This window comes from Ambystoma mexicanum, chromosome 10, assembly GCF_040938575.1.
Source record: "Ambystoma mexicanum isolate Mex_15411 chromosome 10, UKY_AmexF1_1, whole genome shotgun sequence".
Lineage (NCBI taxonomy): Eukaryota > Metazoa > Chordata > Amphibia > Caudata > Ambystomatidae > Ambystoma > Ambystoma mexicanum.
Genome location: NC_090932.1, coordinates 680,195,637 through 680,217,541, shown reverse-complemented (window position 1 = coordinate 680,217,541; position 21,905 = coordinate 680,195,637). Strand labels below are relative to the sequence as shown.

The 21,905-nt window shown below is 48.5% G+C and overlaps 1 protein-coding gene across 3 annotated transcripts in view; it reads right to left on the bottom strand.

The window, feature by feature from the left end:
- ATR (ATR serine/threonine kinase) overlaps nucleotides 1-21,905 on the bottom strand; it is a 1,676,349-nt gene that overhangs the window by 404,704 nt on the left and 1,249,740 nt on the right. For all 3 annotated transcript variants that reach the window (XM_069618270.1, XM_069618272.1, XM_069618271.1), the window contains one exon: nucleotides 20,229-20,326. In XM_069618270.1, coding sequence (XP_069474371.1) covers nucleotides 20,229-20,326 — 98 coding nt within the window. The remainder of the gene's footprint in view (nucleotides 1-20,228; nucleotides 20,327-21,905) is intronic.

Genomic DNA, 21,905 nt, shown 5'->3' with positions numbered 1-21,905 from the left:
ACTCCTGACTGAGAAAAAGTGAAAATTAGGCAATCTTGGTCTTTCTATGAAGCCATTATACAAGTGAGGCAAATGAAAGAGATGCAGTGAGGTTTTCAAGTACGGTCCGCCCCCCCGACCCCCTTCAAAACGGTCTCTCACTGCACAGGAAGAGCAGGATAAACTGGAAGCGAAAGAGGAAGTTCGAAGGGCAATATGTGCTCAGAAACCTGGAAGTTCCTGGGACCTAACTGCTTTATGCCCCTCTTTTACAAGAAACTACAGAGTGCTTTACTCGAGCCTCTAACCACCTTTTTAACAATGCAGTGAGAGGCAGCCACGACATGCATGGGGGAGGCATTGATATCAGTGTTTCCAAAACAAGTAAAAGACGTAGAAATGTGTGCTTCCCATCACCCCAAAGTGCTCCTAAATGTGGACACAAAGATCTATGCAACTATAATAGCTAAGCAGATAGAACTGGTTATCCCAAAGCTGGTTAAAGAAGACCACTGTGGTTTTGTTGGGGTGCGTCAAGCAGCTGATAATGACTGAAGACTAGTTGATCTGGTTGACAACTCACATAAGTGGAAGTCCCCTTCTATTCTGGTGTCCTTGGATGCGGAGAAGGCCTTTGACCAAGTGAAATGGGATTTGCTCAGGGGCTCCTTGGGAAAGATGGGCCTGGGTACAAAGCTGATGAAAGAAATAATGACCCTCTATGCTACCCTTTCAGTGAAGATCAGTGCAAATGGTTCTTTCAAATTCCTTTCTAAAACTAAATTCCGCGCCACAAGGTTTTTTGTTTGTTCCTTGGCCATCTTGTCCCTTGGCTTTCTTCCTGCCCTGCCAGGTCAGGAAAATCCTTTTATGGTCATGCACTTGCCCGGGAAAAAGGCTTGCTTTTCACAGGCTAGTGTATACCATGTGAGCGGAGTCCCAGGAAGTGGGCTTGGACTGTCTGGTCCCAATCCACATACTGAGGGTCTGGTGTGCATGCTTCCCTGAAACCCACAGTCGTCCCTGATTGGACTACTGCTGGTGCACATGAGTGGGGCAGATCCTGCCATTGGTGGGTTGAATCTGGTCACTCACCTGACATTGGGATAAGAAGGTGTGCTGCAGCCATTCCAGCAGATCTGAAGAGGAGCCAAGTATCCTGTCGTAGCTGTGAAGACGGCGGACGATCCCTGAAGAGGCCTGATGACCGAAACTGGCTGGAGTCCTGTTGGGGCCCTGTCTGGCTACTAAACTCTGAAGACCCTCATTGGTGCTTCAAATTTCTAGAGTGATAGGATCAACTGGTCCCAGCGTCTTCTGATACCCAAGAAAGTTGTAGTTCTCTAAAGTGTCCCTGGACCACCCAGTTCCAATCTGGGCTACTGCGACAGAAGCGGTGTAGCTCCGAGTTTCGGCCCGGAACTCCAGGAGTGTTCAGCTTGTGTGACAAAAGGGCTGCGAAATGTCAGCTCACCGCCATCGACGGGTCCCGAGATAGGAGGCTTCCTTCAACAGTGACAACTGTGACGCCTTGTGTTGCTGTGCAATGGTGGCCTTCCATGTAAACTGTTTTCCGGCACCTGGTTGTGTGCTGCAGCAGTGGTTTTTGCATTGTTCGTAGAGAAGAGGTTGCACTAAGCTTCCATCCACTACCGGAACTCACCTTTTATGGTCATGCACTTGCCTGGGAAAAAGGCTTGCTTTTCACAGGCTAGTGTATACCATGTGAGCGGAGTCCCAGGAAGTGGGCTCGGACTGTCTGGTCCCAATCCACATACTGAGGGTCTGGTGTGCATGCTTCCCTGAAACCCACAGTCATCCCTGATTGGACTACTTAGCCTCTCGCCATGCTGCCTTGATTGGTTTGGCTCAACTCCCAGAAGTTTCTCCCTGTTCACTATAACAAGTGGGGCGTCTTTGATAAATCTGAGGATGTTGTCCCTTCTCCCTTAGGGGGAGACATTTCCCATGGGGCCAGAGCGGTGCGTCCACAGTACACTAGTCCCACTGAGGGTGATGCACCAAAGGAGGATTACAAGGGGAGGTAAGCCCCCTATGTGAAAGGTGGGGGACTGTTCTCAGGGAACGCGGTATACCCACTTTTTAATACACCCAACCCCATCTCCAATACGAAGTCCTCATTCCCCCCTCTTCAGATTGAGCTAATGTGTTCTGTTGCCAAATCTCAGTCAACCTAATATACTTGACAAAACTGAAGTACCAAATAATACCAAGAACCTTTCATCTTCTTTTACAATATGTACTGTGAAGAAGATGTCCAAGAGTTCAAGGATCACTCTAAAGAAGCAGAGTGAGCGGTATAGCTTCTCAGAAGATGTCATTTGTCCAAACGAATGCAACAATCCAGCGCAGGAGTTCAAAAGAAACTCAGCTGGGTCGCAAAGGGGAAAACGATCCTCTGAGGATGAACTGCAGGAACCGTGCACCGGGCGAGAAGATGAGAGCCGAAAGGGAAGCCGTGAACGGAAGAGAAGGAGAACCCAAACCTGGTCCAAGCTGGAGGGACTACTCGGGCTGCTGCCGAGACAAACCTGTGGGTGCCCCAGACGCTGGCAAAACACCTACGAGGAAGGCCGGGCATAGTCAGATGTCTGCAGAGCCGCTGCAGATCCTGCTGCTTATCCAAATGCTACCGGAGCCTTGAGAAGCAACTCAGCTGCTTGCTAAACGCTCGTACCTGCAACAAAGAAGTTAACAGGTACGGGGGTCACCTAAGAGGTGTAAGAGGATCAGTGAAGCAAGGCAGGTCTGGGACCCCGAGAAGGGATTGCGAGTCTGGGACCCACACGTAAGCCAAAGTATAAGTGGGTCTCGGACCCTGAGAATTAGCAAGATCGAGGAATCATATGTTTGGCAGGAGAGTGAACCAAACAGATACGACAATGAGTTGCAAGTCTGGGACCCGCACACATCGCAAGCCGAGAATAAGAGGGTCTGGGATCTTGATTGTAAAAAGAGAAAACAATCAAGAGTTGTATGCTTGGTAGGGGAGTAAACCATGAGTAAAGTAACGAGGAATAAGAGGGTCTGGGACCCTGTGAGATAAGGAGAGACAGTCCACGAGAGGACAGTTGCTTGACAGTAGCGAAAACCAAGCCATTCAGAATATTGCGAGTATGGGACCTGCACCCACATGAGAGGTTGAGAATAAGAATGTCAAGAACTCTAAAACCTAAAAGGATATCCTACGCTTAGTAGGGAAGTGTGCCAAGTTGGTGGGATAAAGAACTGTAAAACGGAGAACTATATCCTTGTGAATTGCCCAGTGACATTTATCTAAAAGAATACAGAGCTCAGAAGCCCAGAAGGAAGGAAAGTAGAAGTCTAGGGAAAAGAAGCAGAACCCTAGCCTTGGAATCATATACTTATGAACATTGTTTATTTCATCCGTTTTTATTACGTGAGAGACTGGGAACTTTTCTGTTCGTTGGTACTTCCATGAACACTTTACTTTTGGGAAGTGATCATCCTTGCACAGCTGGTTTAAGTTAGTGTTATGGACAGAGGTAGGCTTTCGAGATACGACGGTAAGAGATAGAGAACCCTTTCTTGATTAATAAAAGTCTGTACCCGAATATATGCCACCATTCTGTCCGAGCCTTACTTCTGCACTCTTACACCTCCTAAACTCTGTCCACCAGGCCAGAGTTTAGAAATCCATTCCAACAGCTGCTAGTAGCAGGTTTCACAGAGACATGCCCTTAAAGGTCCTTTCAAATTCATTTAAACTGAGTTGAGCCTCCCTATCCAAAATATCATGGTGCTTTCAGGATCTCAGGTCCTTCCTTATTTCAGTAATTATAGGGGTATCATTGGTAGGAGGAATTTGAACTACCAAGTATTTAATAGACTCTCCCACATCTATTACAGAGGAAATAGTCTTTAAGGCCTCCAAGGCCTCTTCCAGATTAATATTTTGGACAGATTAACTTTCGAGGCCACTCCGAATTCCCCCAGAATCAGTTTCAGTGATGGTAGGGAAACCTCTGGGTTAGTCAGGGAAAATAGTGCATTGTCTGCAAATAGAGTGATCTTATATTCCTTGCCTCCATTGCAAATCCCCATGATTTCAGGCAAGTCTTTAATATGTTGTGCCAACAGAAGGTAAAACAGGGTACACCCCTGCGTAGTCCCCCTCCTATAATTAAAATTAGGTTAGATTATGTTTTATATAATAAAACATAATCTAAACTAATCAATCCGATAATTAAAACAGCTAAAATATAAAATCCCAATCATTATTCCAGTGCAAATTTAGCTAATTAACCTAACAGGCATTTTCTTGATATACATGCTCGGTGGATGAATTTGAAAACACAATGTTTAAGCCCATTGTAGAAATACAATGGGCCAATGCTTCCACAGCACAATGAATTTGGGCCACTTTAAGCAGTGGGATCAGGTATTTGGCCCTTAGCTCTCAGGACAGAACAACACAAAGTGCATTATTGTTTCCTCACCATTTTTACATATGAGACAGGTAGGCGAACTTGACTCAGTCCAGTTACATGTGCTTTTTGCCACTTTTCGGCTGCTCAATCTAAATTCTATAAAAAGCCTGCTTTCGAATGGTGGGGAGATCACATCAAGATAGGCCTCAACCCAGTCCCATATTTATGAATCAATGATGTCGTACTCGTGCTTAAGAAAAAGTACATCTTCCAATTTCTTCAAGGACATTTGTTTAGCTAGCAATGCTGCTTCGTACTTGCAGTGTCTACCCGAGGGTAGCCGGGAAACGCCAGGAGTCATTCAAGTTCATTGCAGACACCCATTTCTTTATATGCACAATCCAAGTAAGAGATCTACCACCCTCTGCTGCCAATACATGAGTAAGGGCCTCCCTGTACTTCCTTAGTTTTGGCATACTCCACAACCTGATCCAGAAATGTATTGGTCTGAATAATGCAATTTCAGAAATGTGACAGATGCCGCACTTCATATGGAGTGGGGCATTTGGGGAACTCAGTGGGAGCTTCAATAACAACTTAAGGAACTTGTCCTCACTTGTGGCCAGTGACTGACTATTAGTATGGCCACAGAGTTTGGCACAATAAAGAGCCAAAAATAGGGCTTGTGCCTTATAAATCTCCTGAGCTGGAGTCACTGCTCCTATTCCACGCCTGGCTGCGAACGTCCGAATACCCCCACTATGCTTCCTGTTACGCTCACCTGGTATCCACGGGGGCGCCACAAGATAATGGATGGAGGTCTAAGAGCTACCCAGACCCCTCTCTACTTGGTTATGTGCCAGACATTGGGTAGCGTCTATAACAGGAGAATGGAGGGTTAAGATACTGGTTCTGTGATGGGTGGACTCCCACCTCCCGCTGGTCCAAATCCCCTCCCTTGGGGTTATTGCTCACCTTAGGATTTTGTGCGTTGAACTCTCCGTCCTGCGTCTCTGTGCAGGGGCGCGTGGTTGGTGCGGGCATTCCGTGGACCTAGTTGCTTCACTGGTCCGTGTGCCCTTATGTTGGGTCCAGACCGGCTGTGACTCCAACTCTGCTTGCTGTCTTCCAGGTGAGTTATAATGTATTTTCTGTCTTTATTCTGTCTCTTTCTTTCCCTCTGTTTTCTCTGTCTTCTCGGCATCTTGCTCCACTACGCTGTTCCCTAACAAGGTCGCTTTTTGTTTTCACAGGGATGGTTGCGATCTCGGAGTTGCTGCGCCGATGGAGAAGACCACAGTGAGTTATTGATGCGCGGAGTGCTGCGCTGTTTATTGGTGTTAATTGCTAACCTCTGTTCTCTTCTCTTTGTACAGGTTGCAGTGTTGTTTCGGAGGTATGAGCGTTCGAAGCGCTGCTTGCCCAGGTAAGTGCTTTGTTAATGCTGACCTTGTTCCTTCTCCCTTGCAGGTTGCGGTGAAACCCAGAGATGGGCGAGGTAAGAGAAGCGCAGGATGGATTCAAGACTCGTTACTTCACAGGTAAGTGTTCTTGCTCGCTAATGCTGTTCTTGTTCTTCCAGGTTATTAATGGAATCCGGATCTAGGGCTTCAGGGTCGGCCCGCCGGAGAAGCAGATGAGCAGGAGCTTGACACAGTGAGCGTTACGCTGCAGGAGTGCAGAATAACGCGAAGCGTGTTCTGCTGTTTGGGTGTGGTTTAAGTAGCCCAGGTAAAGTAGGTCCAGGCCAAGTAGTTCCAGGCCCAGCCACACCCAAAACACTAGACCGCATGGCTTGGTTCTAAAGAACTGAGCTGTGTGATAGGCCTCCATGTTGGATTAAGGTCCAAAACAGGTATTGCTTTATTCCTGATAATGAGCCTGGCGCCAAAGGCACCAGGACTTACTCCATGTATGTTTCTGATGGAGTCTTAAGGCCCTTGGGGCCAGTGTGAAGGGCTTTAGCCCTACTGCTGCCAGAGGGCAGTTATACCTGAAGGGGTCAGAGGTGTAGGGGAGGATAGGTCACCTGGACCCCCCTCACATACATCTCCGACCCAGGTGGAGACTCCTGACTCGTCGGCGGCCCCCTCGCCCTTAGGGCCCAGGAGGCGGGGGGGCTCCGGATCGACACACGAGGCTGCACGACTACTGTATAAGACATAGCATGGACCCCATTCTGTATTAAGACAACTCCATTTTGAGTAAAAAGGCGCTTAAATCCAGTCCATGCAAAGTTGCTCGCACACTCGCACACACAGAAAGATGCAGCCTGACCCCAGCTTGACTGCACTCACAGGAGCATACACCCCTCCCCCCAGCCTCCACCTCATGGTAGATCCACTGAAGGCCTGTTCTCACGAGCAACCAGACACAAACAAACAACATAATAAACACTGTATCACTTGGCCTTCCGCAGTACATCATTTGCCCCAGCCGTGACTGGGCTTGTTAGAAGGTAACTGAAACCAGCCCAATCCTGCGTGCCCTGACCCTGTACCAAGCCCTCTAAGTTGGACTGTGTGGCGCCCCTCACCCCCACCAACCCTCGAGGCACCTTGCATAACGAAATAAGCATTTGTGTAATATATGTCGTGTTCACTAACGTTTGCTGCTATTCTGGATTAGTGTGATTTAAGAGTAATATGTGATCGCTCCTGTTCATGATGTAACAAAGCGCATTTGTAATGCACGATGACCAGCCGAGGCAGTGGAGCCAGATTGTACTGGGATGTAATTTGCAGTGCTCTCTCTTACACACAACCCAACCTAATGCTACCTCATGTTCGTATGTCAACTACTGATGTGAAATACTGTGTTAAATAGCAAAACCCTCTCCAGCTCGTGTTCCCATATTAATGTAAACATATGTGTATAATACCAGAAGCTCCAAGTGTTGCCAACCACCCTTGCCAATAATACGGGGAGCTGCCCTGTGCAGGGAAACAGGCCCAGAGCTGCAAGGTCATCTTCCCCCCCCCTCCTCCCTCCCAGGCCCGCAAGGGATAGCTGGTGTTCGAAATGCACAGCCTCGCCTCCCCTCCCAAACTTGCTGGACCCATTTCAAGTATCCACCTCCCCCATGTCAAAAGGCCGCCACAGCCTGACTCTATGAATTACAGCTACCTGGTCCTAAATCCCACCATCTCCCGGGCACGGGTTACATGCCCCCCACGGCCCATTGGTATCCCCGTTCACCCCAAGTTAATGGCCCTCGAAGGGGAGCGCCCACCCTTGTACTAACAGATCGTAATACCATCCTTCATTATAGCCACCAGGACAGGGCGATCAAATAACCCACCTCTGTACCCCTGGCCCTGCACATGGACTTGTGAGACTACCATACCTGAACCCAAATGTCACTACAACAGATGGATAGGGATACCCCCTATCACATATCCATGACCCTGTCTCCTCCTTGAGCTAAGGTCAATGTGTCACAGGATTTACCAGACATCTGACATTGTAGAATGTGACGAATGATTGCGAATGCGTGGCCACAAGGGCAAGTGTTAGAGTAGCTACCAATCATCAATACAAGTTATGTCCGGCCAGCAACTCCACCCCAAAGAGCCCAGCTGACCCGTCTACCCCGCGTGGCACCGCACTGACGTCCGCCAATCCTGGAGCAGCAACTGTATACTTTGTATACCACCTAGCCTTCATCACCCAATCCCTAAGACTATGTGCCCCTATAGCTTGTGTAATGCGTGACGTTAGTTCTGTAATAAGTAGGACTGTCTTTGCTATTGTCAGAGAGAGCGCTCTTGGAGTTTGCAGAGTCCTTTGCATGCCCTATATTGTTTATATAAAACCCTTTTGATCTCACCCGCACTTGGCCCTGGTCTCATTCCCCTCCTGGGGTGTGTCCTTTATTGCCTCTCACTAAGGGGGTGTGCGTTTTTGGGGGACGCTCACATTCAGGGGCATGGATCGTGACAGCACTCCCCCCTAAGGCCCCTCTGAAGATATTTCCTCCGTCTGGCCCTGGTTTGGTTGGATGGTTCCGATGAAATCGTCTTACCAGGCGTGGCACATGGACATGCTCGCTAGGCTCCCATGTCCTGTCCTGAGGACCGTATCCCTTCCAGTCCACTAAGTAATATAACTTGGACCTGGTGAGTTTAGAATCTAGGATGTCCTTGACTTCAAATTTGGGTTCTCCGTTAACCAGTACCGGATTTGGTGGTGTTTTGACCCGAGTTCCAGGCTGAACAGGTTTTAAGAGTGACACGTGGAATACGGGATGGATTTGCATATTTGGTGGTAAAGCTAGTTTTACTGCCACAGAATTTATAATAGCCTTGATGGTATAGGGCTCTAGATATTTGGGACGAAATGTTCGGGTTCCTCTTATGGGCATGTGCAGAGATGCCAACCAGACTTCATCTCCGACTTGGTAGTCTGGGGCTTTTCTTCGGTGTTGATCAGAGAATCTTTTCTGTCTTTCTTTGGCTTGGATCAAGTGTTCTGCAGCCTTTTTGAAGGCTTGAGTGATGGTCGTATGTAAAGTCTTCACTGCGGGCATTTCCAAGGCCATGGGGGTTATCTAATTCGGAAGTACGTGGGTGCCTTCCATATACGGTATAGAATGGACTCTGTCCGGTACTGGTGTGTAGCAAGTTGTTGTAGGCATATTCGGCTATCCACAGCACATCCTTCCAGCTTTCTTCCACTTTATGTAACATGCACCGTAGGTATTGCTCTAGTGTCTGATTTGTCCGCTCCGTTTGGCCATCAGCTTGGGGATGGTGACTAGTGGACAGACGAATATAAATTTGGGCAATTGCACAACTCTTCCTCCAGAAGTTAGACACAAACTGACTCCCTCGGTCAGAAATCACGACGGAGGGGAAACCGTGTAATCGTACGATTTGCTCTAAAAACACCTTTGCCAGACTGTATGCGTTTGGTAGACACGTAAGCAGAATGAAATGGGCCATTTTAGAGAATAGGTCAACAACTACTAGGATAGTGTTGAACCCTTGACAGGGAGGCAGATCTGTGATGAAATCGAGGGAGTGTGTGTGTTAAGGTGCAGGTGGAATTTCCAGGGGTTGAAGGCCTGCAGGTCTTTGCTTCTGGGATTTATTCTGTGCACAAATGCCACATGACAGAATAAACTGCGTAATGTCCTTTTGCCAGGTGGGCCACCAAAAATTTCTTTTCACCTTGGCTAGGGTGCTGGCAATTCCTGGATGTCCTATCAGGGGGTCGTGATAACCAGAAATGATTTGTTCTTGTAGTGCCTTATTCGGTAGATATAAACGCCCTCTGAAATACGGGAGTTGGTTCTTTGTTGTGTAGTGTTCACCTTGAGTGGTCCAGTCTTGTAGAGCCTCGGTGCTCATTAGGAGCCGAATTTCCTTTTGGAGTTCGTCCAGAGATAACGTTTTAAGTCCTAGTAGTTTGTCACCTGGAATAATGGCCACCGGGTCTGGGGTTGAATATGCGTTCTCATCAATACCGATGCGGGATAGGGCGTTGGCTTTTCCGTTCTGAACTCCAGGTTGGTACGTGATTATGTAACCATATTCTGCGAAGGGTAAAGCCCATCGGAGTTGACGGGATGATTGAGCCTTTGCCATCTTGAGGTATTGTAGGTTGCAATGGTCAGCGATTACTGTGATGGTATGTCTGGCGCCTAGGAGGTAATGCCGCCAAGCCTTGAAGGCTGCCTTGATCGCTAGGAGTTCCTTGTCTGTTATTGCATAGTTAAGTTCAGGTGTAGTACATTTTCGCGACCAAAAGGCCACGGGATGTAACTGGTCTGTTTTGGGATCCCTTTGGGAAATATAGCCCCCATTGCCATGCTGGAGGCATCAGTTTCCACTACATATGGGAGATCTGGGCGGGGGTGTCGCAGCACCGGGGCTGAGGTAAATCTTTTCTTGAGTTCTTGGAAGGCCTTCTCCGCTTCTTCTGTCCATTGGAACAGTTTGTTGTTTTTTCATAATAAAGAAATGATCGGGTGCACAATCTGGGAGAAACCCGGATGAATTGGCGATAAAAGTTTGCAAAGCCGAGCATACTTTGGACACCTTTAACTGAAGAAGATGATGGCCAGGTAAGGATGGCGTCTACTTTGTGCATATCCATCCGGACGCCTCTGGGAGTGAGGACAAAACCAAGGAACTCTACTTTGGTGACATGGAAGGAGCATTTTTCAAGTATGGCGTATAGCCGGTGCTGTCGGAGTTTTGCAAGGACGGAGCGAACGTGCCTGACATGGTCCTGTTTAGAAGAGGCGTACACCAAGATGTCGTCGATGTAAACTAGGGCACATACGTCGATCAATTCCCGTAGTACATCGTTCATGAAATACTGGAACGCAGCGGGAGCTTTGCAAAGCCCAAAGGGCATCACCTGATATTCGTACAGCCCATACTTAGTACGAAAGGCGGACTTCCATTCGTCTCCTTTCTTCACACGCACGAGATGGTATGCCCCCCTGAGGTCGAATTTGGTGTGAATTTGGTGGGCATCCTTGACTTGGTCCAGCAGTTCTGGGATAAGTGGTAGAGGATAATGGTTTTTAACTGTTAACTGGTTTAGTGCGTGGTAGTCGATGCACGTTCTCAAGTCCCCCTCCTTCTTGGGTACGAAGAATAGGGGCAAGGCTGCCGGGGGTTTTCGACGGGCGGATAAAACCGTTTGCCAGGTATTGGTCCAGATATGATTTCAAGTGGAGATTTTCAGGTTCGGTGAGTGCATAAATTCGACTACACGGGATTTGTGCACCAGGTACTAAGTGTATCTGACAGTCATATGGCCTGTGAGGGGGTAAGGTATTAGCCTGTTCTTTTTGGAAAACAACTTGGAAATCGTGGTATTCGCTTGGTAGTGTACTTGTTAAACCTAGTACCAGCGCCTCTTTATCTTGGACAGGTGTCTCTGGGTCAGACGATGGCATTTCCACTTCGTAGCACGCATGAGCACACTCATTGCAGAAGGCTAATTTCTTGGCTCGCCAGTCGATGTCAGGATTGTGAGTCACCAAACATGGCATCCCTAGAATCACCCAGAACTGAGGGGCCTTGATAAGGTCGAAGGCAATGGCTTCCCGATGTCCGTCTTGGCACAGAAGGGTCAATTCTGCTGTGCATTGAGTTAAAGGACCAGAAGCTATCCCCGTGCCGTCGACAGTGGTGACCTTCTCAGTTGTCATTTTCTGAAAGAGGGGAAGCCCCATCCTTGTTGCCAGACTTTGGTCTACATACTTACCAATGGCTCCACTGTCTATGTATGCCTCCACAGCATGCATCCGAGACGGTTGTTGGTGACTTATCAAAATCACAGGCAGGTCAAGGTGTGAGGTCTGTGGCTCTTTTCCTTCGCTCGACAAACGGATCTCTACGCTTGCCGGGCCTGGAAGTTTTCCGACTCTTGTTCTCCTCCTTTCTCTGTAGCTTCAACTGTTCTCATAGGGGGTTTTACGGGACATTCTCTGAGGAAGGGACCTGATTTCCCGCAGTACAGGAATAATTGCTGTTGTCTCCTTTTGTCTCTTTCGGCCTTGGTTAATGGGCTCCGTAACCTCCCTAATTTGCATGGGCATCCAAAGTGTTTTTTGATGAACGCAGACTGTTCTCCTTTGAGCGTACATATACAGTCCGATTCTCCGTTCTGGCTCGATCTGTCCTTCGATCTTGCAGACTGTGGTCTAGCTGCACCAGTAGGTTGATGAACTCTGCACAGGCTTTTGGCGGGTTTACCACCTGAGCTAGGGCGTCTTTAATTCCCCCGGTAATCCATGATGGAATAACGTTGTTCGTTTCTCCTCAGGCCACCCAGTTTCAACGACAAGTCTGTTAAATGTGGCGATATGTGGCGATATACGTTAACAAATCTTGGCTGCCTTGGCGGAGGGACAGAAGTTCGTTATCCAGAGCTTGGCCTTGGGTATGTCAGGCGAACAGCTTCTCCATCTCCTTTTGAAACCCCCTGAAATCCCACAGGAGTGGGTCATCCTGGCTTACTAACGGTATGGACCAATCCGCGGGACTGCCACTCAGATATGACAGAATGAAGGCAACCCGCGACTGATCGTTAGGAAAGGTCTACAAAGAAAATGGAGGCGGCACTGGTTCATGAATACTGCATATTTTCTTGGGTCCCCCGTAAAACGTTCCGGTGGGGCCAAAGGAACTGCCCCAGGGAGGACAACCTGCACTGGATTGACGGATGTGGATGAGACCGAAAGAATACTTCCTGGGAACGGAGCCTGCCCAGCCTGTGTTTGGAGCAATTTCTGGCTAATTCATCGGTGCGGTCCTTGGTGACAATCAACTCCCTCCTAAGGGCGTTGGTTTCTTGCCGGGTGGAGTGCACCTCGGCCCGCAATTCTCCCAGTAACTGGGCTAGTTGGTCAGTCTCTGATGTTTCCATGATGCCCAGGTGAATGTTTTAATTGAGGCTTCGCGTTCTGTTACACGCACCCGATATCCACGGGGGCGCCACACGATATTGGATGGAGGTCTAAGCGCTATCCCGGCCGTCTCTCTGCTTGGTTATGTGCCAGACGTTGGGTAGCGCTTATAACACGAGAATGGAGGGTTAAGATACTGGTTCTGTGATGGGTGGACGCCCACCTCCCTCTGGTCCAAATCCCCTCCCTTGAGGTTATTGCTAACCTTAGGTTTTTGTGCGTTGTACTCTCCGTCCTGCATCTCTGTGCAGAGGCGCATGGTTGGTGAGGGCGTTCCGTGGACCTAGTTGCTTCACTGGTCCGTGTGCCCTTATGTCGGGTCCAGACCGGCTGTGACTTTGACTCTGCTTGCTGTCTTCCAGGTGAGTTATAATGTCTTTTCCGTCTTTATTCTGTCTCTTTCTTTCCCTCCGTTTTCTCTGTCTATTGCTCCACTACGCTGTTCCCTAACAATGTCTCTTTTTGTTTTCACAGGGATGGTTGCGATCTCGGAGTTGCCACGCCGACGGCGAAGACCACGGTGAGTTATTGATGCGCGGAGCGCTGCGCTGTATATTGTTGTTAATTGCTAACCTCTGTTCTCTTCTCTTTGTACAGGTTGCGGTGATGTTCCAGAGTGATGAGCGATCGAAGCACTGCTTGCCCAGGTAAGTGCTTTGTTAATGCTGACCTTGTTCCTTCTCCCTTGCAGGTTGCGGTGAAACCCGGAGATGGGCGAGGTAAGAGAAGCGCAGGATGGATTCAAGACTGGTTACTTCACAGGTAAGTGTTCTTGCTCGCTAATGCTGTTCTTGTTCTTCCAGGTTAGTAACGGAATCCGGAACTAGGGCTTCAGGATCGGGCCGCCGGAGAAGCAGATGAGCAAGAGCTGGATACGGTGAGCGTTACGCTGCAGGAGTGCTGAATAACGCAAAGCGTGTTCTGCTGTTTGGGTGTGGTTTCAATAGCCCAGGTGAAGTAGTTCCAGGCCAAGTAGTTCCAGGCCCAGCCACACCCAAAACACTAGACCGCATGGCTAGGTTCTAAAGAACTGAGCTGTGTGATCGGCCTCCTTGTCGGATTAAGGTCCAAAACTGGTATTGCTTTATTCCTGATAATGAGCCTGGTACCAAAGGCGCAAGGACTGACTCCATGTATGTTTCTGATGGAGTGTTAAGGCCCTTGGGGCCAGTGTGAAGGGATTTAGCCCTACTGCTGCCAGAGGGGTGTTATACCTGATGGGGTCAGGGGCATGTATTGTGACACTTCCTCAAGGATGAACAATCCTTGATAAGTTGGGCTGACCAAAGGTCATTCTCTTGAAACCTTATACCCAAACAATCATAAGAATAGATTTGTCCAAGCTTATGACCATCTACCTCTATTGTCAATGTGCAATTTTGAAAAGCTTTGACCTAAAGACCATTACCTTTGTTTTCACCTTATTTAATTGCAACTCAACGGTAAACGCGGTGAGGCTAACCAAAATTACAGGAAAAAGTAAGAAAAAGTAAATGCTACCACCAGTTTGTCCTTAGGCAAGCAAAAAATCCCCTTGAGTGTAGTCTAAGGTCATACAAAAGAAACCCCATTGCAAAGCATGCTAAAATGCATTGTGCAATGATAAAAAGTTACCAAAAAGTAAACAAAAGCCAAAAGACTATGATATGATATGATATGATATGGTATTTGTAACGCGCCTATACACAAGTGTTTCAAGGCGCGACGAGGCAGGGAGGGAGGGAAACAAGGGGAAGAACAGACAAACGATCCTACTAGGCCAGGTGTCATTCAGATCGCGCAAGTGCAGAGGTAAGGGGAAAAGGAGAAAGTGCAGGGGGAGGAGGTGGGGGGGAAGTGCAGTACAAGGTAAGTAGCGTAATAAAATAATAAATAAAAAGGGCCAGCTGGTGGCAAGTGCAAGGTAAGTGCAGAGCAAGTGCTGAGAAGTGCTGGGAAGGGGGGCTGTAGGGATACAGTGACAGTCCCACAGTGCAGGGGGAGCCAGGGAGGCAGTGCAAGTGGAGAGTGGCTGGGCCCTGGACCGAGGTCGCTGAGAGTGGCCCAGATGCAGGTTTAGTGCAGAACTCAGTGGGGAGTAAGCAGGTTTAGCAGGGGAGAGGGAGAGAGAAGGCAGAAGCGAAGAGGAAGGTTTTGAGGTACTTCCGGAACCGGAGATGGTTCTCCTCAAGTTTCAGGGAGGCAGGAAGGCTGTTCCAGAGGGAGGCCCCTGCTGCGGAGAGAGATCTACCCCCAGCTCGTTGCTTCGAGAAGCGGCTGACCATGAGGGAGTTGGAGACGGATGAGCGAAGGGCTCGTGAAGGAAGATATTTAGGAAGAGAGAGTTGAAGGTATTTAGGCCCCAGGCCCCAGAAGGCCTTGTGGACAATGCAGAGGGTTTTGAACTTAATCCTCGCAGCCACTGGGAGCCAGTGAAGAGATTTCAGTCCTGGAGAGATACGGTCCCTGGGCTTGAGGCCAAGGACAAGTCTCGCAGTTCTGTTCTGGATAAGTTGCAGAGGGCGGAGAGTGGAGGCAGGCAGATTAAGATAGAGGCTGTTACAGTAGTCCAGCCTTGAGAGAACCAGGGCTCGGGAGACAGTGAGCTTCTGGGGGAAGGAGAGGAAGGGAAGAATACCTCTGAGGAGGTGCAGCTGGTAGTGTGACTTCTTAGAGACGTCAGATATATGAGGAGAGAAGGAGAGTGTGGAGTCGAAGATGACCCCGAGGTTTTTAGCCTTGCAGGTAGGGGCGGGAAGGGGGCCAAGGGAGGCCGGCCAGAGAGCTGCAGGGAAGGAGGGAGTGGGTGTGCCGATGAGTAGAATCTCAGTCTTACTGGCGTTAAGGCAGAGGTCATTGGCAGCACACCATTCCTGGATAGCAGACAGACAGTCGGAGATGAGGGAAGGAGAGGAGGAGGCCGAGGGTAGCCTGAAAATGAGCTGGGTATCGTCCGCATAGCACTGGAAGTGGGGGCAGAGAGCGGCGATGCGGTGGGCAAGGAGTGCCAGATACTGGTTGAAAAGCCAGGGAGAGAGGTTGGATCCCTGGGGGACACCACAGGTGGAGAAAAAGATGTCAGAGAGGAAGGAGCCCATTTGGACCTGGGAGGGTCGACCGGAAAGGAAAGAGGTCAGCCAAGCCAGAGCCTGACCAGTGATACCCAGGTTATCACGGAGACGGTTGAGCAGGATGGCATGGTTGACAGTGTCAAAGGCAGAGGAGAGATCGAGCAGAATGAGAACACAGGGAGTGTTGGAATCGAGGTTAAGGAGCAGGTCCTCACGGATGTTCAGGAGAGCAGTTTCCGTGCTTCTGGCCGCTCTGAAGCCGGATTGATGGTCATGAAGATTACCAACAGATTCAGCATGGAGGTTAAGCTGGGAGATGGCCAGTTTCTCCAGGAGTTTGCCCAGGAAGGGAGTAATGGAGATTGGGCGATAGTTGGCCGGGCAGGAGGGGTCGGAAGAGGGTTTCTTGAGGAGGGGGTGCACAAGGGAGTGCTTGAGGGGGGATGGGAAGACTCCAGAGGCGAATGAGTGGTTGCAAAAGTCAGCCAGGGCAGGAGCCAGGGAGTCGATGTGGTCCTTGATGGTTTTGGAGGAACAGGGGTGAACCTGTTTAGACGAGGCTTTCATAGATCGGACTTGTCTGGAAACCTCATCAGCAGAAAAAGGTGGAAAAGCAGAGAAGGAGGGCGGAGGGGCGGCTGCAAGAGAGCAAGAGGAAGAGCCGGGAAGAGAGGGAGGGAGGAGAGCGGAGGAGAGCGAGGACAGGATGTCCTGAGTTTTTGAGATGAAGTGCGAGGCCAGTGCAGTGCAGAGGGCCTGGGAGGGGACAGGAGAGGTAGAGACTGCAGCAGGGTTGGCCAGCTCCTTGCAGATTTTAAAGAGTTCGGCCGAGTTATTAGATGCCTCAGAGATGCGGGCTTGGATAAGGGCTCTCTTCTTGGTGAGAACGGAGAGCCGGTATTGCCTTTGGAGCAGGCGGCAGGCCAGTTTGTCAGAGGATGAACATGAAGCACGCCATTTCCTCTCTGCCACCCTGCACTTGCGTTTTAGGGTGACGAGATCCGAGTCATACCAGGAGTTACATTTGGCTTTGGGCTTCAGGCGGATTCTCATGACGGGGGCAAGGATATCGAGAGTATCAGATATAGAGGAATAGAGCATGGAGAGGGCTGTGTCAGGGTGGGAGTCAGCCGGGGGGGGGGGAGGGGGCGAGAAGGTAGCAGCGAAAGCCTCAACTGACACGCGCTTCATGGGCCGGATGACCGAGAAGGTGGGTGGCAGTGAAGAGGGTGGCTTTGCCTGTGGGGTAGGGAGGGAGAGGTGGGAGGATAGGAGAAAGTGATCACTCCAGGAGAGAGGAGTGGAGAGAGGGAGGGAGAGGGGAAGGTCAGAAGAGATCAGAGCATCAAGAGTGTGCCCTGCAGAGTGAGTAGGCCCAGACGGGAGAATAGAGAGTGAGAGAGAGTTGCAGAGTTCGCGGAAGAGACCAGTGGGGGGACAGGAGGCATCGAGGTGGATGTTGAAGTCACCGAGAAAGAGGAGTTGGGTGGTTGAGGACAGGAGTGAGGAGGAGAGGTCAGCCCACTCAGAGAGGAAGGAGGAAATTTGACCAGGTGGCCGATAGATAGTAGCCACGGTAAGGGAATGGCTAGGAGAGAGAGAGAGTCGGCAGACAAGACATTCAAAAGAGGAGTAGGTCTGCGTAGGAGTGACAGTGGCAGGAATCCACTCAGGGAAGATAAGGGCAACACCACCCCCTGAACGGTTGGGCCTGGGCACGGAGAGGATCTTGTAGCCGTCAGGTAGGAGTGTGTCGAAGCTGGGGGCAGAGCTGGCAGTGAACCAAGTCTCAGTGAGACCGAGGACGTCGAGGTCCAGTTCCTCAAGAAGGCGACAGATATCAGAGGAGTGCTTGATGGCAGAGCGAGAATTTAGAGTGGCAATGTGGAGAAGGTTGCCACCCTTGAAAAACTTCCGGGGAGGGGTACAGATCAGAGGTACGCCCTGCGGAGGTGTTAGAGAAGGAGTTGAAGAGGGAGCAAGAGAAGGGGCAGGGAGGGAGGGGAGAGGCAAGGTAGCCGAGGACAGAGGAGGGGGGACAGCGGGAGCGGAGAGGAAGTTGATGAGGCATGGGAAGCGTCTATCAAAGAGGTGAAGGTTGGCTTGAGGGCCTTGGACCAAGACGGTCCCGTTAGCATAGACATTAATGATGGCTTTAGAGGAGTGGAAAGGGGCCAAGAGGACATCCCAACGGGTGCCACCATTAATGGGAGAGGTGGAGAAAGGAGAGAGCACAGCGACCATGTGAGGGGTCCATAGGTCAGGTGAAGGCACGAAAAAGAGAATGTCAGTGAGAGTTTCCTTGGAGCAGGCGCTCGTGTAGGTGTCAGCGATAGGGAGGCCTGGGTTGGAGACCAGGATGTCCTTTTTAAACTTTTTCCTACCGGATTTAGTGAGGAGAGCAGGATAGTCAATGGAGAAGCAGTTAGAGTAGATAGGCGAGATAGAGAGCACCATGGAGTAGGAGGGGAAGCGGACGCCACGAGTATGCAGACAGGAAGTGAGTGGAGGGCACTAGTTTACCACAATGCAGAGCAAACAGTAATGCGTAGTAGGTCAGGGCCACCTAAGTTTGAGAATCCTGCGAGGGGGGAAAAAGCACCCTAGTTTATCAAAATAATGGAATAGGGGGGGCGAGGCATCATGCGGATGAGGTGAGCAAGGTGAGGAGGGGTGGGCCGGAGAGCGGAGGAGCTGGCGCCTGGCGTCCCCTGCGGACACCTGCAGACACACAGGGAGCCGCACTGTAGGAGTCGCCCTTGGCCTGGGGCCCTTAGCCGCGGGGGCTGCCGGGCAGAGGGCTGCCCAGGAGGGGGGAGGTTATAGGCAGAGGGAGAGGAAGGGGGGGGGGGTGTGGGCGGGCAGGGAGGTGGGGAGGGAGGGGAAGACCAGGAAGTGGGAGGGGGGAGCAGGAGCAGGCCAAACACCGCGCTGGGAGCGCGTGCAAACAATTCAATTAAAGTAAACAGTTTCCCAGTATGGACAGTCTGAAGGACTAGTCGGTTCCCCCATAACAAGTGAGCAAAAGCCCAGTGGAGTGAAGCTGAAGGTTTCACTCCACTGGAAAAAGTCAGGTCAGTGTAAAAAAACAAAAGCACAAAGTTTGGGCGTCAATAGAATATGGAGGGGAAAGTTGATAGAGAAAAATGCAGCAATATGGTTGCTCGGAGGCAGTCGTGCATTAGTTTTGGGAGCACACTTCGGACAATACTGTATTCAACAAGCCTGGCCAGCACATCATTTGTGCTGCTGTGCAGCCCCAACTGAATGCCATGGTAACCTTTGAGAATAAGGTGACCTGCACATTTCTTCAATGAGCGCAAATGATAAAAGCGCATCCTCTGCACTTTTTCAATTTTCGCTCATTAAACTGCCCTAATATCTAGCATAAGTTATGTGGGAGGAAAGAATTCATCAGAAGCTTGGTTTCAATAGTCAGTACTTAAAGCACTTCGGTAGAGTCACACTACAGCTTCCTCTTTTTGCATAGAAGTGATAACACCAATAAAACTGCCTAAGCAGGTTTGTGGTGCATCAGGGAGATTATCTATGAAACGCCAAAGCACTCCGTTACAATCCAGACAAGGTGCTCTCAGTCGTACATTTTTCTTCTGGATGAGATGGGGACAACTTATAATATTACATGAATAATCAAACAGCAATATGAAGCCAGTAGATGACCGCAATGTAACATGTGCATATCTAGTGAAAATCATGCCACCGAACTTGTCGGAGAAGGGAGCACAGGTACGGCCCTACCCACAAGAACATTTATGGTGGTAATCTTGCTTTATTTGCCATGCCTCCGGTACATGAGAGGTCGGTGAACAGTTGCAGTTAGATCTTCCAAATAAAATAAAAAGATTTGGAGTCTAGAGAAGATAACTATGCATGGAAGATGTTTCAAAGCTATGTGTTATAGTTGCAGCATACTGTGGCAGTATAATTAAAAGATTGAAACAAAATGTAAATATCATAAAGGAAGAGAAAAGAAAGGTGCTCATCTACAACAATGCTTTCCCTGTGTGTATTCATATTCTTCCCATTTTCTGATTTTGACTAAGACTGTTCAAAGTAACCCGTAATTGTGACACTGAGTGGGTGCTTCAGACCTTATGAGTTAATGTCAATACAATGACAGCCTAGCCATGCTAATATTTAAGGTGCTTGAATGACACTAGGGATCTCAAGAGGAGTGGATAGCTCCAGAAACAAGTATTGTCCCTTGTATGATTTGGGAATGGTTTCTTCTCCCCTAAAGTATTTAGTGGGCAAGCAAATGTCATTTCAAAATAGCAACAGCAGTTCAACAAAATCAATACATTCTAATGGTTCTCTATGTAAGAATAAACACTGTACCTTTATCACATTCATATGCTTTTGCTCCAAAGTCAAGCCAAAGTGATAACATTCTTGGCATGGACTGGTATATGTACTGGTTTCCAAACTGTAGAGATCTGCAATTACACATACATATTATACAATCAAGAAAAGCACATTCACATCATGATGAGAAAACAGCAGATGCATGTTATACATTATATAATTTGAAAAAGCATGCACAGAGTGCTATACATGCACTTTCAGAATAGCACCATTTGAAATAAATTTTCAGATTTCGGCTTTTTACGCTTTAAATATAAGTTAAGTGCATCAGAGGTACAGAAGTATCAATTACTGTCCAGCAAACTTGTGTCTATTCTTTGCCCGCTAAATGCAAATATTGCCCAATGATGTGGAACTGAGTTGTCTTCTGAGGGTACATCCCATGTCTGCTTCAACGTTTTATTGTCTATTGTTTCCAACTTCCAGTAGTGCTGACCCTGAAGCATCTATTCTGGGAGAACAAACTTTTCCTAAATCAGATGCATTTGGTCAGGCATATGTAGCAACATCATCATTCGAATGAAGGTAGATCTGGTTCTGAGACAGACCCAACAGAGAATTGTACATTGTTTTTATTGAACGCCATCAAAGATGCAAGGCTCTAAACTGCTACCAACTGACTTATGTTGGTCATGTACAGCTGCAAGGGGCATGTACGTTAAATGTTAAAGGTAGTAAATAAAGATATAGCGCACCATCAGCAACGGAATTGGTCTCCAGGCGCTCAGTACGAGCATATATTTTGGGAATGTAGCAAAGATGGGGATTACTGGGATGATGTTATTAATAGAATGGAGATAGTGACACATTGTAATATTGCTCATTATTTTGGGTCAATTGTCACTGATTCCAAATGTGTCTTATGAGATGAAATACTGGTTGTATAGAGCTTTGATTATGTCCAAGAAAATTATCTTAAGAAAATTGAAGATTTCAGCTAAGCCACCATATGACTAATGGCATGGTTTTATTGTCAGCAAAGGAAAAGGTTTCTTTCATACAGTCAAAATCTCTGGATGTTTATAGCGCAATATGGGGCTCATTATCTGTGAATGTTTTTACATTAATATGTGTACTTCTTGTTCAAGTTTGGCTGACTGTTTACTTTCTTTCTCTCCCCTTCTTTGCTTCATCTCTCTTCTGATTGTTTATAATGCTTGTTTTTGCTATTGATGTTCTGAATTTAATTCGCGTTTGTGTTCATATTTTTATGTATTGCATGTCTAGTCCTCAGTCTTATGAGACTGTGTAATTGAAAATCAAATAAATACATTAAAAGAATAAAGAATGTCACATAATATTAAGGACTGGTAAAAAGAGGAAAGTGCAGGGCAGAGTAAAGGATCAACTCAAACTCACTATATGATAATTAATGATTAAAATTCAACTTTTAACAGAGTTCTTTCTTTGGCCACCACGTTCCACCTCATTCTGGCAATGTGACATGTGGCCATGCTTGTGGCTCCACCTAGGCTAAATTGAGAGGGAACCCAGATTGCAGCTGTTCACCCAGTCAGTCCAATTCTACACGAGGTAGTCTGGGATCCTTCATCTTCCACTAATGCGGTAAAAAAAATAGAACATGCAATGCCTTCTTAGCATATGCAGCTTACGAAAACGGGCATATTATTGAAGGATGCCATTGCCCTA